Here is a 16,867-nt window from a genome sequence, read left to right as displayed (position 1 = left end):
GGGTGGCTCTGTGCTATGCATGCGTGAGTGCAGGCCCACGCATGCGCAGTATGGAGCCGCCCATCTTCAGAAGCACTCAGGAATGCGAGTGCTTTCGAGGATCCCCAAAGGCGTATTTTATCAGTAAATCTTTACAACAGATGGTGACAGCGCTAGAATGTGGAGACCAAGAGGACAACAGGGAAGACTATAGGATCCACAGCCTTCCCTCCCCATAGGCGAGCATGTGACTTTTCTCCACTTGGCTTCAGTATAACTAACACATAATATAAATGTTGGAGCTGGAAGTGTCCTCCTGCTACCTGGGTATATGAAGGGGTGATGAGAGGAAACCCAACAAGAAAGCAGCAATGCAATCTATGTGAATAGACAGCTGTAGCTCAATTATAAAAGTCGGCCCAGGAAAGTAGTAAAGTGTGTCATCATGATGAGTGTTTATTTATACAGTACATGGAGCAAGATACCTGGAGCAATTGACCCCCTCATGATCCCCATGCACCTTGTGCTACTGTTCTTGTGTTAATACACATTAACAGAAGCAGTGTGGAAAGCAGCTTTGCCTGTGAGACTATGAGGGGTTAATGGCACAGTTCAGTATTTAGTAATGGGTAAAAGTGCCCTGCTGTCCGTGGACTCATCTTTTCCTGGCAGCCTTCACTACCTCTCTGCTCTCAATGGCGCGGTGCAGTAACTGCTCTCCCCAGCCGTCCCAGCTGCAGATGGGTGAAAGTGCCCTGCTGTCTGTGGGCTCACCTGACAGCCTGCTCACCGATCTTCCTGATCACCGCCGGTGTCGCTGGTTGCGGGATAACTCCTGGCTGCCTGATCAGCGCTCTCCCTGATCGCAGGTGGTGTCATTTCCTCTGATGTTGCTCATGACACAATTCCCGCTATTAGCATCTGCCTTGCCGCCCCGATCATTGCTGCATTGCTGGACATACGTAGCATCCCCTGCTCCTCCCTTTGCCGGAACTGTCAGCGTAAAGACCACCAGCAGCGCAACAATGATCGGGCGGCCAAGAGGATGCTAATAATGGGAAAAGTGTGATCGGGAGCAACATCACAGGACATTACACCAGCAATGTAAGGGGCCAGAAACAAGTGAGCCCGCAACCAGCAACACCCACGGTGATCGGGGAGATCGGTGAGCAGGCTGTTAGGTGAGTCCATGGACAGCAGGGCACTTTTACCCATCTGCAGCCCGGGCAGCTGGGAAGACCAAAGAATGGGGCGGCCGGGGAGAGCAATTGTGGTGGTCGGAATGGAGAACCTTTTATACAGGCTATAAGTCAGAAATTTAAGTATTATCTGAAAATAAGTCGACCCCCTACTTTGCTTCAAAAAAATCTGACCTAAATTTCTCGACTTATAGCCGAGTATATCCAGTAATCCCTTCTTACTTTATTATTTATCACTGGACAGCTGTCAGGCTTTTCTCCCCCACTGCTGTCTACCACTGTGTCTACCCAGCCACAATAACGGGCTTTTATGTAGCTGTGCCCGGCTTTCTCCTGGTTTTTGTGCTGCAACTTGTCCCAATAAGGAGCACGCTACAGGTAAGCCCATGTGTGGATAACTTTTCCCTGCTGCATACTGGTGCCAGATCACATTTTTTCTTCAGTCACTGGACAGCATTTGGTTATTTAGACGCACTTATAGGTTCATCTGTTCTTTAAAGTAACAAAGCAGCCAATAAAGTAAAAGGGAGGGAGGGCACCAGATGGCAGCGGTAATGGAGCTTGTACAGTATATTACAGGCTTAGGGAAGGCCCTGAGGCAGGTGCTTACTTTTTGTGATGCAGTGCTCTGCAGGGAGCAGCCTCTTCTTTATCAGACCCTGAAGGACGGATCTTACAGATGGCCGGTGAACCAGCTGCAGCACAAACAGGTGAGACTGGAAGAAAAACAAAGACAGTTCAGCGTTGCAGTATAAATGTCAAATATTTAGGCAGATTCTCACAATTGTATTTCTGGAATCTTAACAGCAGCAACAAATTAAGCTTGGTTCCCACTTGCACTGGATCTCATGCAGCCAGCGGGAGCACAGCGCAGTGTCCGCTATGTTGGTCAGCAGTGGTCCAGCTGGAGCAGATGCGTTACCTCCATAGGCTATACGGGAAATGCATCTGCCTGCCCGAAACTATCGCCGGCTCCACAGAAGTGCGGTGCACTTACTGCAACAGATTCAGTGGATCCATTGCAGACTGACAAGTGTGAATGGCTCCTATATATAAAATAGGAGCTGTTTACTGTCAGTTTCGCAATGAGCGGAGAACGGACAGGGAAAATGTGGATTCTCAGCTCAAGTGGGACCACAGTCTTACTTATCTACGAGGCTGGGAAATCACATCCCCACCCATGGGATACTCACACAGCAGCAGGCACTGACGGTGATCTGGATGCTGTTTCGGCCAGGCTGACACACTTGCTTCAGGTACAGTGGCTTGTGCGAGGTCTTGTTGTCTCCCCGCTCGATGCTCAGTGGTGTGGAGTTGACACTGACCTGGACAGAACATGGCCAGTTTGTATTCATCTGCCGATCTTCATGGTGGTAACATTTAAATTGCAGCTCTAGATCAGGTCTAAGTAAAGAACCAAAAAAAATAAACAAATCTATATTACCAGTAGAATACCCTGCTGAAGTCAGTGTTCATTTGACAACATGGTGGGAATTTGCCTCTACCCTAGTATTTAAAGGGAACCAGAGATGGGGTGTATTTATAATTACCTGGGGCTTCCTTCAGCAGGCATTCTCTCCGGCTGCTCCATTCTCTTATAATTCCTCTTTGGTAATTTGGCTGGCTGCACTCTTCTTCAGACGGGAGTGTTTCACGCCTGCGCGGTAGAACACTCCCAGACACAAGAGCACGGCCGGGCCATGCATGCGCAGAACTGGCAAGTTTACCGTGGGGGATTTATAAGAGAGCGGAGCAGCTGGAAAGGATGGCAAGGGACCCCCCCCCCCCACACACACACACACACACACACACACACCTCATGGGGCTGGAGGAAGCCTCAAGTATAAATACACCCATCTCTGGTTTTAAACACCACAGCAAAGACAGAGCTGCCGATTCACCTTACTTAATATAAAATAAGAAATCAGTTTGGGATCTATGGACAACAGCCTCCTGTTGTCCCCAATTAATTTGTTAGCACATCGGTCTATACAGAATAACCGGCACCTACCGTAACATGAGGGTCTTGTATACAGACTCCCGTAAATGGAACACATGATTACTGACTGCCAGGTTATGCTGCAATCGGAAAGGCTCCAGCACAATCCCATCTCGCACCGGGAATGTCAGTCGTAGCTCATCATTGGAAGCACCTGATGGTACAGAAACCGGACATCAAGCTCAGAGTCACAGTAGCAGTATTCTCTCAGATGAGGTTTAATGTCCTTAAAGTTACCTGTGGGTGACTGATGCAATGCGCCGTGTGGAGGTTTGACATCCGGGAGGAATGGGGACTTGACGTCCTGCCCTGGTGACATGTATGGTGGAGCGCTGCCGCCAGGAGTCATGGGTGGCGTTGGGTTCCCCGGCAAGGGAGAGCTGGGATACCCAGGCATAGATCTCCCTTGCTAAAACAAAAGAAGACATACATTTATATATTGTCCATGTCGTTTACCTCATTAAACAGTGCTAGTAAACGTACTGGTAAAGTAACTCAAGCATCCACCTGCCCCTCAAACTTGACCTTTGACGCCCTTGCAGCATTTTCCCCCTGCATGCAAGCAGGACAGATCAATGCTGCTTATTCAAATAATAGACTTGCCATCTGAATTGATTAACATTGCATCCTGCAGTTTACTGGAGCGCGCATCCGAATCCATGTGACGTGTCCAATTCAGAAATGGACGAGGTACTGCAGTGGAAACCGGCCCTTCCAGAACTTTTCTTTTGCTAGTCAGTATATTTTATTCGTATAGAGGTAACACGTGCATGAAACCGAGGTGCAGGAAAATATTTTTGTTAATAAAAATTTGCATGAATATCTACCAATATTTTTAGTTTTTTTTAAGTGTAAATTAGCGCAATAAAATATCAGTAGATATTGATTATATTTTAGTACAACTTAACCTAACTCAGAACCCTCCACTCTTCAATGCATAACCCTAAAACCCCCCTTCCCTGACACCTAACCCTAAATCCCCCCTTCCTGACACCTAATTAAAATTAAATAATTTGTAAATACAAAACATTAAAATTGTCAAACTATAACGTTACATAGTTAGTTTGGTTGAAAAAAAAGACATCCGTCCATCAAGTCCAACCAGAAATAAATACAAAAAAACAAAAAAACGCTAAGACATTTAAAAAAACTATAACCTTGCAATTTTCAAAACCATAGTTATCGCGCACCCAAATTTCGGCTTTGGGCACATAATAACCGATATTTGCATTTGCACCCAAGGGCTGCCCAAATAGTCCGTTAAGACGATGAGCACCCACATTTCCTGCTTCCATGGCAACATCTTTTGTAACACTGTACACAGCACAAAACAGATGACAGTGGGGAACATGGCGAATGTCAGCTCTATGGAAGGGAGAACAGATAGTTGAGATTCCCTCACCGCACTCATAGCCTGCTGGTAGGCAAAGTTTCCTCCATTGAAGTTATTGCTCTGTCCATTGTACTGGTCTGTGATCTGTAGAGAAAGCACACAGAGGGGGACAATTTAGACCATAATTAATAAAATCATTTTATCAGTTTTATTTCAGATCTGAATTTGACCCGTTGATGCATTTTACTGGAGATTAAGCAGGTTGGAATCCATGGGGTGAGAGGAATTTGGGCATTTGTGCTTGGATTTCACATATGATTCTCAGAATGAAAAGTAACACATCTGCAATACAGGGCTGTGTTGGGACCTCAAAATTTGGTCCATGAAATACTGTATGTAGTTTGAGGTTTTTCCTTCTTGCACTATTGCTACTAATTAAACCTAAAACATAGAACATCTGTGACAGGTTCTTCTCAAGAAACACATAGCTAGAAACTATTGCCACACTGTGTTCTATATATAGCAGATACATTAGTCAGACAGGCTTCTGGAGGTGGTCTTGTGACAAAATCATGCAATCACAGGAAGCCATTGCTGAGCTCTCCTGCAGGTGATACTTGCTCCACTATTATAGTTACTGACCTGGAACAAGGAGGTCAATCATGTCCTGATCCTGTTGGCCATATTCATTTATTTGGGTCAGTGATTCAGAAAGTACAAAAGTTTCAGCCAAGCAGCTAACACTTCCAGGAGAGGATCACAGTGGCAGCCTCTTTACTTAAAGGTGCACTATGGTGAAAAATTGTAAAATTTAAAATATGTGCAAACAGACAAATTAGTATGTTTTTTTCCAGAGTAAAATGAGCCATAAATTACTTTTCTCCTATGTTGCGGTCATTGACCGTAGGTAGTAGAAATCTGACAGAAGCGACATGTTTTGGACTAGTCCATCTCTTCATAGGGGATTCTCAGCAAGGCTTTTATTCTTTATAAAGATATTCCCTAAAAAGGATTTAAACAATGATGCTGGCCAGCTTCCCTGCTCGCTACACAGTTTTTGGGCAGTTGGATGGAGCAACTGTCATTCACTAAGTGCTTTCGAAAATAAATAAATCCCTGAGAATCCCCTATGAAGAGATCAACTAGTCCAAAACCTGTCACTTCTGTCAGATTTCTACTGCCTACTGTAAGTGACAGCAACATAGGAGAAAGGTAATTTATAGCTCATTTACTCTGGGAAAAAAAAAAAAAAAAAAAAAAACACACTTCTTATTTGTTTATGTTTGCACATATATTTTAAATTTCCCCATAATACCAACTACCATATGTCTTCAAATACAAGTCGATCCCAGTATCTGACCCTCTTAAGCTAGAATTTTTTTGTTAATTACTCAAGTATAAGAGTCTAAAAACGTCTCCCACTAATCAGTGCGGCAAGTATCAGTCCACCTTCTTAACCAACGCCAGGGCTGGCGCTAGCATAGAGGCAAAGGGGGCAATCAGTGCGGTAGCGAGTCATGGAACGCGTCCTAGTGTACTAGGATAGTGTACTGGTTAAGGGCTCTGCCTTTGACATGGGAGACCAGGGTTCGAATCCTGGCTAGGTCAAGTACCTATGCAGTAAGGAGTTCAAGGCAAGACTCCCTAACACTGCAGGGTGGCCTCTTGAGTGCGCTCTAGTGGCTGCAGCTCTTGAGCGCTTTGAGTCCGAAAGGAGAAAAGCGCTATACAAATGTTCAGATTATTATTACTGGACGTGTACCAGAGTGTGATACGCATAGAAGCGGCGGACATCTAGGTAATTAAACCCCGTCTCCCATGCACACACCTGAGGCAATTAAGCCTCATTAGAATCACAAATTCGAGTAGCTAACTACTCGTGAGCACATCACTGTCTTCATCCTTGCTGGCTGCTTCTACTCCATGACCCGTCGCATGTCATTACTTAATAGCATTGGCTGTGTGCCAGGACAGGTGATTTGCAATGCTGACAAAAAATGGTTGATTTTCCCCGGGGCCCCAGTTAGCTTTAACGGCCAGTATAAGTCCTCTTCCCTAAGGTCTCATTCACACTGAGTGTGTTGCAGTGAGTTTTGACTCACTGCACATAGTGTGCATTTTACATGGGAACATGGAAGTCCTGAAGGTAGCCATACATCTAGCGATTCAGATTCATTCGACAAAGCGATCCACTTTATTAAGGAATCGACTTCAGTATGGTTGATCAAAAGTCGATCGACTAGTAACCCACACACTACAAAACTATATCCTATGCAATTCACCTTCACATTCGATTTGACCGATGTTGTGTCTCCATGCTCTGAAAGCAAAAATCGATCGAATGATATGTGAACAGTAGCTGATTCCTGTGCGATCGACCGATATCTTGTATCCTGCTCGATCGACTAAGCTGGTCGATTAGACATGATCTCAGACACTTTTCATCGACTGGGAATTCTGGAACACTATTCCTTCTCGATTCGATAAAATGATCGAATTGAATGGTCGATCGTACTGCAAAATCGCTAGATGTATGGGCACCTTTAGACTTTTATCATCATTCACACTACAAAAGTGAGCTGCTGTGCAGTGCATTTCAACTCTCTGGGAGCTAAAACTCATAGAAATGCATGGAAACTTACAAACCCCATTCACCCAACATGCTTTTCTCACCCCTTTCACCACTATATCTTGTCTGGGTATACTGCAACAATGCATTAAAAAAGAGAAAGCATCATTCACATCCATGGGGATGCTGGCTTTACGCACTCACAGCTGTGCGCAGTCACGCTTATCTCAATAGCAGCTGAGTATGACCATACAAGCAGCTTTTCCTGTGACGAGAGCAAACCTCCATAGCAGGGATGAGGTAAAACACCAGAGTAAAAGCCTGTTATGTTTGAGTAATTAAGCTTGGTAAATTGCTTGAAATATGCAGATATAAATTTGATTAGGGTTTATGAGCAGAGATAAATCTTTAGGGGCTTCATGCTCAAGGCAGCCATCTAAGGTGCTTATGTGGAAAGGTGTAGTAAGCCAGAGGTCAGTTTTCCTTGGGGGAGGGGTTAGAGAAGAGGAATTTCGGACGTCTCTTACCTTGTAATAGTTTCCCCCAGGTCCCGCCTGGGGAATGTACTGTGTCATGTTCTGCTGCACACGGTGCCCAGCGTAGGAAGGTGATGGGGCAGATTGCTGAGGGGCGCTAGGGGCATACTGGCCTCCATGTGGTGGGTACTGGCCCGCTTGAATGTACTGCTGTGGTGCATAACCCTGTAAACAACAGAACAAATATAGGACTTTTAACAAGGGGTAAATAATATATACACAAGTCCACATATTTAAGGACTAGCTGATGGCCCAGCGTTGCCCGGGTATGTATTTGGCTGGCATTTACCCCGCCCACTTTTTGTAACCCTAACACACAATTACTCAATGACCAAGTTTGTAAACTTTGTGGTCTTTGGCATCAATAATTTGCATTGAAATGAAACAAATCTGACTGGCTGTTTGTGGCTCCAACCCCTTTATCTGAATTTGAACCCCAGTCACCCAATGACCAACTGTACCAGGCTTGAGGCTTGTGTCATTAACAGTGCAAGAATGGCAGCAATTAAATATGCCTATTGAAAATCAATAGGTAAACTGATTGGCTTTTGTAGGCTCCACCCACATTTCTGAATATTAATCCCAGTCACCCAGTGACCAACTGTGAAACGTTTTAAAACCCCACCATTAACAGTGTAATGCTGGGAATACACGTTAAGTTTTTACTTTAGATAGATGGGTTCGATAGATAAATTCCAACCTGTCGGATCTGGTCGATTCTACTTTCGTTTCGATTCTCCTCATTCAAGTGAATGTAATTGATAAGAAAAGATAAGGAATCGAGAGGGGAATCGAGCAGTGAATCGAGAGTAGAATCTATCGAAAGCGAAAACGACGGCAAAAACGAACGCAAAAACGCATCGTATATTCCCGGCAGAGGAATGGCTGCAGTTTAAATCTTAACAGAGAAATTAAAATTTTCTCCGCCCACTTTGATTATGGGGATATTAAGTATCCTATATGTCATCCCAGGTAAGGTACTGTGTGTGCCAAATTTCATTCAAATCCGTTTAGCCATTGTTGCGTGATTGAGTAACAACTATCCAAACTTTTACATTTATGATATTAGTAAGATTAAATTACGACTAAGACTCACTTTTTCCTCCCCCAAAAGTGTGTGTGTGTGTGTGTGTGTGTGTGTGTGTGTGTGTAAGTGTGTGTGTGTAAGTGTGTGTGTGTAAGTGTGTGTGTGTAAGTGTGTGTGTGTAAGTGTGTGTGTGTAAGTGTGTGTGTAAGTGTGTGTGTAAGTGTGTGTGTGTGTAAGTGTGTGTGTGTGTGTAAGTGTGTGTGTGTGTAAGTGTGTGTGTGTGTGTGTAAGTGTGTGTGTGTAAGTGTGTGTGTGTAAGTGTAAGTGTGTGTGTGTGTGTAAGTGTGTGTGTGTGTAAGTGTGTGTGTGTGTAAGTGTGTGTGTAAGTGTGTGTGTGTGTAAGTGTGTGTGTGTAAGTGTGTGTGTAAGTGTAAGTGTGTGTGTAAGTGTAAGTGTGTGTAAGTGTAAGTGTGTGTAAGTGTAAGTGTGTGTGTGTGTAAGTGTGTGTGTAAGTAAGTGTGTGTAAGTGTGTGTGTAAGTGTGTGTGTAAGTAAGTGTGTGTAAGTGTGTGTGTGTGTGTGTGTAAGTAAGTGTGTGTAAGTGTAAGTGTGTGTGTGTAAGTGTGTGTGTAAGTGTAAGTGTGTGTAAGTGTAAGTGTGTGTAAGTGTAAGTGTAAGTGTGTGTGTGTGTAAGTGTGTGTGTGTAAGTGTAAGTGTGTGTGTGTGTGTGTAAGTGTGTGTGTGTAAGTGTGTGCATGTGTGTAAGTGTGTGTGTGTAAGTGTGTGTGTGTAAGTGTGTGTGTGTGTAAGTGTGTGTGTGTAAGTGTGTGTGTGTGTGTGTGCGTGTGCAAGTGTGTGTGTGTAAGTGTGTGTGTGTGCGTGTGTGTGCAAGTGTGTGTGTGTGTGTAAGTGTGTGTGTGTGTGCGTGTGTGTGTGCGTGTGTGTGTGTGTGTGTGTGCGTGTGTGTGCGAGTGTGTGAGAGTGTGTGTGTGTGCGCAAGTGTGTGTGTGTGTGCGTGTGTGTGCAAGTGTGTGAGAGTGTGTGTGTGTGCGCAAGTGTGTGTGTGTGTGCGTGTGTGTGCAAGTGTGTGAGAGTGTGTGTGTGTGTGCGCAAGTGTGTGCGTGTGTGAGAGTGTGTGTGCGCAAGTGTGTGCGAGTGTGTGTGCGCAAGTGTGTGCGTGTGTGTGAGTGTGTGTGTGAGAGTGTGTGTAAGTGTGTGTGAGAGTGAGTGTGTGAGAGTGAGTGTGTGAGAGTGAGTGTGTGAGTGTGAGAGTGAGTGTGAGAGTGAGTGTGAGAGTGAGTGTGAGAGTGAGTGTGAGAGTGAGTGTGAGAGTGAGTGTGAGAGTGAGTGTGAGAGTGAGTGTGAGTGTGAGAGTGAGTGTGAGAGTGAGTGTGAGAGTGTGTGCGTATGTGTGCGAGTGTGTGCGTATGTGTGCGAGTGTGTGCGTATGTGTGCGAGTGTGTGCGTATGTGTGCGAGTGTGTGCGTATGTGTGCGAGTGTGTGCGTATGTGTGCGAGTGTGTGCGTATGTGTGCGAGTGTGTGCGTATGTGTGCGAGTGTGTGCGTATGTGTGCGAGTGTGTGCGTATGTGTGCGAGTGTGTGCGTATGTGTGCGAGTGTGTGCGTATGTGTGCAAGTGTGTGCGTATGTGTGCAAGTGTGTGCGTATGTGTGCAAGTGTGTGCGTATGTGTGCAAGTGTGTGCGTATGTGTGCAAGTGTGTGCGTATGTGTGCAAGTGTGTGCGTATGTGTGCAAGTGTGTGCGTATGTGTGCAAGTGTGTGCGTATGTGTGCAAGTGTGTGCGTGTATGTGCAAGTGTGTGCGTATGTGCGTGTGCGTGTGCGCAAGTGTGTGCGTGTGCGCAAGTGTGTGCGTGTGCGCAAGTGTGTGCGTGTGCGCAAGTGTGTGCGTGTGCGCAAGTGTGTGCGTGTGCGCAAGTGTGTGCGTGTGCGCAAGTGTGTGCGTGTGCGCAAGTGTGTGCGTGTGCGCAAGTGTGCGCGTGTGCGCAAGTGTGCGCAAGTGTGCGCGTGTGTGCGTGTGCGCAAGTGTACGCGTGCGCAAGTGTGCGCGTGTGCAAGTGTGCGCGTGTGCAAGTGTGTGCGTGTGCAAGTGTGTGCGTGTGCATGTGCAAGTGCAAGCGTGTGCGTGTGCAAGTAGGTGCGTGTGTGTGTGCGTGTGTAAGTGTGCGTGTGCAAGTGTGTGCGTGTGCAAGTGTGTGCGTGTGCAAGTGTGTGCGTGTGCAAGTGTGTGCGTGTGCAAGTGTGTGTGCTTGTGCAAGTGTGTGCGTGTGCAAGTGTGTGCGTGTGCAAGTGTGTGTGCTTGTGCAAGTGTGTGCGCGTGTGCGCAAGTGTGCGCGTGTGCGCAAGTGTGTGCGTGTGCGCAAGTGTGTGCGTGTGCGCAAGTGTGTGCGTGTGCGCAAGTGTGTGTAAGTGTGTGTGTGTGTAAGTGTGTGTGTGTGTAAGTGTGTGTGTGTGCAAGTGTGTGCGTATGTGTGCAAGTGTGTGCGTATGTGTGCAAGTGTGTGCGTATGTGTGCAAGTGTGTGCGTATGTGTGCAAGTGTGTGCGTATGTGTGCAAGTGTGTGCGTATGTGTGCAAGTGTGTGCGTATGTGTGCAAGTGTGTGCGTATGTGTGCAAGTGTGTGCGTATGTGTGCGTATGTGCAAGTGTGTGCGTATGTGCGTGTGCGTGTGCGCAAGTGTGTGCGTGTGCGCAAGTGTGTGCGTGTGCGCAAGTGTGTGCGTGTGCGCAAGTGTGTGCGTGTGCGCAAGTGTGTGCGTGTGCGCAAGTGTGTGCGTGTGCGCAAGTGTGCGCGTGTGCGCAAGTGTGCGCGTGTGCGCAAGTGTGCGCGTGTGCGCAAGTGTGCGCGTGCGCGCAAGTGTGCGCGTGTGTGCGTGTGCGCAAGTGTACGCGTGTGCAAGTGTGCGCGTGTGCAAGTGTGTGCGTGTGCAAGTGTGTGCGTGTGCAAGTGTGTGCGTGTGCATGTGCAAGTGCAAGCGTGTGCGTGTGCAAGTAGGTGCGTGTGTGTGTGCGTGTGTAAGTGTGCGTGTGCAAGTGTGTGCGTGTGCAAGTGTGTGCGTGTGCAAGTGTGTGCGTGTGCAAGTGTGTGCGTGTGCAAGTGTGTGCGTGTGCAAGTGTGTGCGTGTGCAAGTGTGTGTGCTTGTGCAAGTGTGTGCGTGTGCAAGTGTGTGCGTGTGCAAGTGTGTGTGCTTGTGCAAGTGTGTGCGCGTGTGCGCAAGTGTGTGCGTGTGCGCAAGTGTGTGCGTGTGCGCAAGTGTGTGCGTGTGCGCAAGTGTGTGCGTGTGCGCAAGTGTGTGTAAGTGTGTGTGTGTAAGTGTGTGTGTGCGTGTGTGTGCAAGTGTGTGTGTGTGTAAGTGTGTGTGTGTGCGTGTGTGTGCAAGTGTGTGTGTGTAAGTGTGTGTGTGCGTGTGTGTGCAAGTGTGTGTGCGTGTGTGTGCAAGTGTGTGTGTGTGCGTGTGTGTGCAAGTGTGTGTGCGTGTGTGTGCAAGTGTGTGTGTGTAAGTGTGTGTGTGCGTGTGTGTGCGTGTGTGTGCAAGTGTGTGTGTGTAAGTGTGTGTGTGTGTGCAAGTGTGTGTGTGTGTGCGCAAGTGTGTGTGTGTAAGTGTGTGTGTGTGCGTGTGTGTGCAAGTGTGTGAGAGTGTGTGTGTGTGTGTGCGCAAGTGTGTGCGTGTGTGCGCAAGTGTGTGCGTGTGTGTGCGTGTGTGTGCGTGTGAGTGTAAGTGTGTGTGAGAGTGTGTGTGTGAGAGTGAGTGTGAGAGTGAGTGCGTATGTGTGCAAGTGAGTGCGTATGTGTGCAAGTGAGTGCGTATGTGTGCAAGTGTGTGCGTATGTGTGCAAGTGTGTGCGTATGTGTGCAAGTGTGTGCGTATGTGTGCAAGTGTGTGCGTATGTGTGCAAGTGTGTGCGTATGTGTGCAAGTGTGTGCGTATGTGTGCAAGTGTGTGCGTATGTGTGCAAGTGTGTGCGTATGTGTGCAAGTGTGTGCGTATGTGTGCAAGTGTGTGCGTATGTGTGCAAGTGTGTGCGTATGTGTGCAAGTGTGTGCGTATGTGTGCAAGTGTGTGCGTATGTGTGCAAGTGTGTGCGCGTGTGCGCAAGTGTGCGCGTGTGTGCGCGTGTGCGCGCGTGTGCGCAAGTGTGCGCGTGTGCGCAAGTGTGCGCGTGTGCGCAAGTGTGTGCGTGTGCAAGCGTGTGCATGTGCAAGTGCAAGCGTGTGCAAGTAGGTGCGTGTGTGTGTGCGTGTGTGTGTGCATGTGTGTGTAAGTGTGCGTGTGCAAGTGTGTGCGCGTGTGCAAGTGTGTGCGCGTGTGCGCAAGTGTGCGCAAGTGTGTGCGTGTGCGCAAGTGTGTGCGTGTGCGCAAGTGTGTGCAAGTGTGTGCAAGTGTGTGCGTGTGCGCAAGTGTGTGCGTGTGCGCAAGTGTGTGCGTGTGCGCAAGTGTGTGCGTGTGCGCAAGTGTGTGCGTGTGCGCAAGTGTGTGCGTGTGCGCAAGTGTGCGCGCGTGTGCGCAAGTGTGTGCGTGTGCAAGCGTGTGCGTGTGCAAGCGTGTGCGTGTGCAAGCGTGTGCAAGTAGGTGCGTGTGTGCGTGTGTAAGTGTGCGTGTGCAAGTGTGTGCGTGTGCAAGTGTGTGCGTGTGCAAGTGTGTGTGCGTGTGCAAGTGTGTGTGCAAGTGTGTGCGCGTGTGCAAGTGTGTGCGCGTGTGCAAGTGTGTGCGCGTGTGCAAGTGTGTGCGCGTGTGCAAGTGTGCAAGTGTGTGCGCGTGTGCAAGTGTGTGCGCGTGTGCAAGTGTGTGCGCGTGTGCAAGTGTGTGCGCGTGTGCAAGTGTGTGCGCGTGTGCAAGTGTGTGCGCGTGTGCAAGTGTGTGCGCAAGTGTGTGCGCGTGTGGGCGAGTTCAATCTAAGCACGCACGGTAGTGATGTGCAGTGTGTGCGTGGCTGAAGTGTTCTGCTTACTATTCTTTCATGAGCTAAGAAAAACAAAATTAGTGGCCATCTATGGTAGCCATAACCTTGTTAGAATGTAGCAAAGTTCAGTGTCTAGCCTCACCTCATTGGAATAGGTCCTCTTCACTCCCTGCCTAGGCATGGGCTGACCTTGCAGCTGCCCAGGGTAACCATTAGGTGGTATCCTTTGCCCAGCATACATGGGGTTCATGCCCTGTGCTCTTGCAGAGTTCATGCTCATCTGAGCCATGCCTGCAGCACTCATAACTGAGCCCATGGCTCCAGAGTTCATTCCACTCTGCATAGACGGTCCCCGGGGTCCAGAGTGTTGCATATACTGGCCACCAAAATTGTGAGTAGGCCCCACCTGCAGAGAAACAAAAACACAAATTACAGGTCTTGTAAATGAAACTGTGGGAGGCACATGACAGCACAGAGTACTCTGAATGAGAACTGGAGATCACATGACTAACCCCTCCATATTGGCTCAGTTCCTGGCTCTGTTTTTCCTGCAGTGCTGCCACCGTTGCTGTTGCAGTCGCTGTTGCTGTAGCAGCTGCCACAGCTGCTGCAGCTGCTGCTTGCGTGAAGTCAGCGGGGCCACGGCCTGAATGCTGAGGCATACCCATTCCACCGCCAGCTGAGGGCGCTCCAGGATAGCTAGAACAAAAGCAAACAGCCAAATTAAAGGGCAACTCAAACAACACTGACTGGGGAAGTTGGTTTATATGACTTCTGCTGGGTTCTATGGATGCACAGCAAAGGAAGGAGTCAACACTTATCTGGTCTCATCAATCTGAGGAGAGAGCGGGTGTGGCACTGCCTCGCCTTCTGTCTGCTCTCTGTAGTAACCAGCCACACCCATCCTGGGCTACCTCTCTCTCATAAGCAGCAAGACAATTACTTCCCCTTCAATTTATTCACTTGCTGATCCCACACTACCACTGTACGCCAGATTGAAGGAGTTAATATCGTCATCTGTCAATTAACATAATGCAAGTATTTTTTATTTTATTTAGTAGCCTGCAGTCACTATTATAAGAATGCACAAATAAAATGCATCTTTTCAGCACAGGCTTTGGTGGTGCCCATTAATGAAGTAATTTTTGGTACATTGTACAGCATAGAGGTTACTTCCCTATGTGCATTGTAAGTCCCATTTAAAATTCAAGAGTAAGGATTGGTTCACACATAAAAAGGTGATCAGTCACTTTTTTCGACAGTTGGCATTAGTTTTGTATGCGTTTCTATGGCTGTGTTCACACATAAATCTACATTTTCAGTCCAGTCAGTTTTGCTTGGGTTTCTATGGGTGTGTTCACACAGTGTACACTTCCAAGTCCAGTCAGGTAAAACTGACAGGACTGGTAATGTACAGATTTAAGCCTGGTTCACACTTGCGTTTAAGTGGCAAACCGATACATGGAAACGGATTTGATCACCAGTCGATCGGATCAGTTTTCACTCCATTGCAACTCCATTTCCATTTTGCTGCTTCAGTTCCATTTCCCTACATCCCCAGTAGGCCCCCCACCCCCAAAGTAGATTTTTCTAATTTAGAACAGTCCCTTTCTTCACTAGTGAGAGGAAACTGTCTGTTTTCTCATTACCCCGAATGCAGCGCTTCAGCTTCCGTTCCGCTGGGCTCAGTGGTCCAGTAAAATTGGTGCAGCAGGAAACGTGCGGGGAGTTTAGCAGATCGTGCATAACGGATCAGTTTGAACAGACGGATGTAAACTGAGCCATAGGTTAACACTGGATCCGTTCCTATCTGTTACAATCTAATTGAACCGGGCCTTATGTGTGAACCAAGCCTAAATAAGCTCAGTTTCTATAAAATGTAATGTTTAGGGGGTATTTTTGTTAACATACCATAAAGGAAAATACACAAGGGTTTGGTGGAGAGAGGGGAGCTTCCTTGTGATGAGCAAGGGGGAGGAAGCTTAAGATTAACAACTTGTAAAGTACAGTACTTCTAGGTCAAATGACACAGAGTTGAACGATACCCGAACAACAACTGTGCTTTAGGGGTCTATCAGGGGTTCAGCAGTCTAATCATGCCTGCACAGCCCAGTCATTGCATTCCTGACAGCCATGGCTTGTGCAAGTAAAAATACTTTCTCCCAGTCATTGTTTAGGCCTTCCTGTGGCAACATAACCCCTAGCAAATGGTGGCAGGGCAATATATGTATTCACTACATATGCCTCTCTGTGACTGCAGTCAGAAATAATTATTTAAAATCTTTCTGAGCCAAGAAGTAAACCAGTAAAGGACACAGGAAGCCTGAAATGGCACCTTACAAAATAAGGTTTCTCATGAACGTAACTACAGCAGCAGAAATGAATAATGTACATACCTGCCCTCCCCTCTATCCTCCCCTATCATGCTGGGTTGAGCCCCACCTAACTCCTGTCTGGCCTCACTTTACTTAAGATGTTCACCCTCACAGAAGTTTTATTAATAGTAGAGGAACTTGGCAATTTCTAGCCCAACTTTCATATCTGAACTCAGAAATTCTTGTTCCTTGTGGTGGTGGGGTGCTAAATTAATAAGTGAGACACTAAGGGCTTTAAAGTGGACCCAAATTAAAAATACAAGATTTCAGAAATAAAATCTATTTTCTAAATTAGAATGATAAATAGCAGCCTTTTTCAGCTGCATGATAAATATAAAATATTTTACATTTATTGGAGAAACCCCTCCCTTCCTTTCCTAATTGCTGGTACAAAATCCGGCAAACTGGTGGAGTTGCAATGGAGGAATTGCTAATGGCTGCCACCTGTATAACCCTAGTTATGAAAAGAGGGGGGTGAAAAGCATGCACTGAAATGCTCATAGGTTTGAAGGAGTGATTATTTATCTTTGTATGTGTCAGAGTGGTGCAACTAAATATTTTTAATTTAAAAAAAATGTTTGGTTTGGGTCCACTTTAAGTGCAAGATAGCCACCTAACCACACTACAGAACCTTAGTGCATATATTGGTATCAGACAGTTACTTTCAGGCTCCCCTATGAAAGAACATCTGCTGTGAGAGGACTATGGAGGCTGCCATATTTATTCATTTAAACAATACAAGTTGCCAGGCAGTCCTGCTGATCTCTTTGGCTGCAAAAGTGTCTGAATCACACACATGAAACAAGCATGCAGGTTATCCAGTCTGACTTCAGACAAACACCTGATCTGCAAGTGCTTGTTCAGGGTCTATGGCTAAAAATATCAGAGGATTAGCAAGACAACCAGATAATGTGCATTATTTAAAAA

The 16,867-nt window shown here is 46.9% G+C and overlaps 1 protein-coding gene across 3 annotated transcripts in view; it reads right to left on the bottom strand.

Annotated features, from left to right (window-relative positions):
• Positions 1 to 16,867, bottom strand: part of ZMIZ2 (zinc finger MIZ-type containing 2) — a 137,344-nt gene that overhangs the window by 33,058 nt on the left and 87,419 nt on the right. For all 3 annotated transcript variants that reach the window (XM_068274772.1, XM_068274770.1, XM_068274771.1), the window contains exons 5-12: positions 14,078 to 14,264; positions 13,708 to 13,971; positions 7,607 to 7,780; positions 4,580 to 4,654; positions 3,415 to 3,586; positions 3,190 to 3,331; positions 2,372 to 2,582; positions 1,789 to 1,894 (exon numbers count right to left, since the gene is read on the bottom strand). In XM_068274772.1, coding sequence (XP_068130873.1) covers positions 1,789 to 1,894; positions 2,372 to 2,582; positions 3,190 to 3,331; positions 3,415 to 3,586; positions 4,580 to 4,654; positions 7,607 to 7,780; positions 13,708 to 13,971; positions 14,078 to 14,264 — 1,331 coding nt within the window. The remainder of the gene's footprint in view (positions 1 to 1,788; positions 1,895 to 2,371; positions 2,583 to 3,189; positions 3,332 to 3,414; positions 3,587 to 4,579; positions 4,655 to 7,606; positions 7,781 to 13,707; positions 13,972 to 14,077; positions 14,265 to 16,867) is intronic.

This window comes from Hyperolius riggenbachi, chromosome 3 (assembly GCF_040937935.1).
Source record: "Hyperolius riggenbachi isolate aHypRig1 chromosome 3, aHypRig1.pri, whole genome shotgun sequence".
Taxonomy (NCBI): domain Eukaryota; kingdom Metazoa; phylum Chordata; class Amphibia; order Anura; family Hyperoliidae; genus Hyperolius; species Hyperolius riggenbachi.
This window is presented reverse-complemented; position numbering and strand designations above follow the sequence as displayed.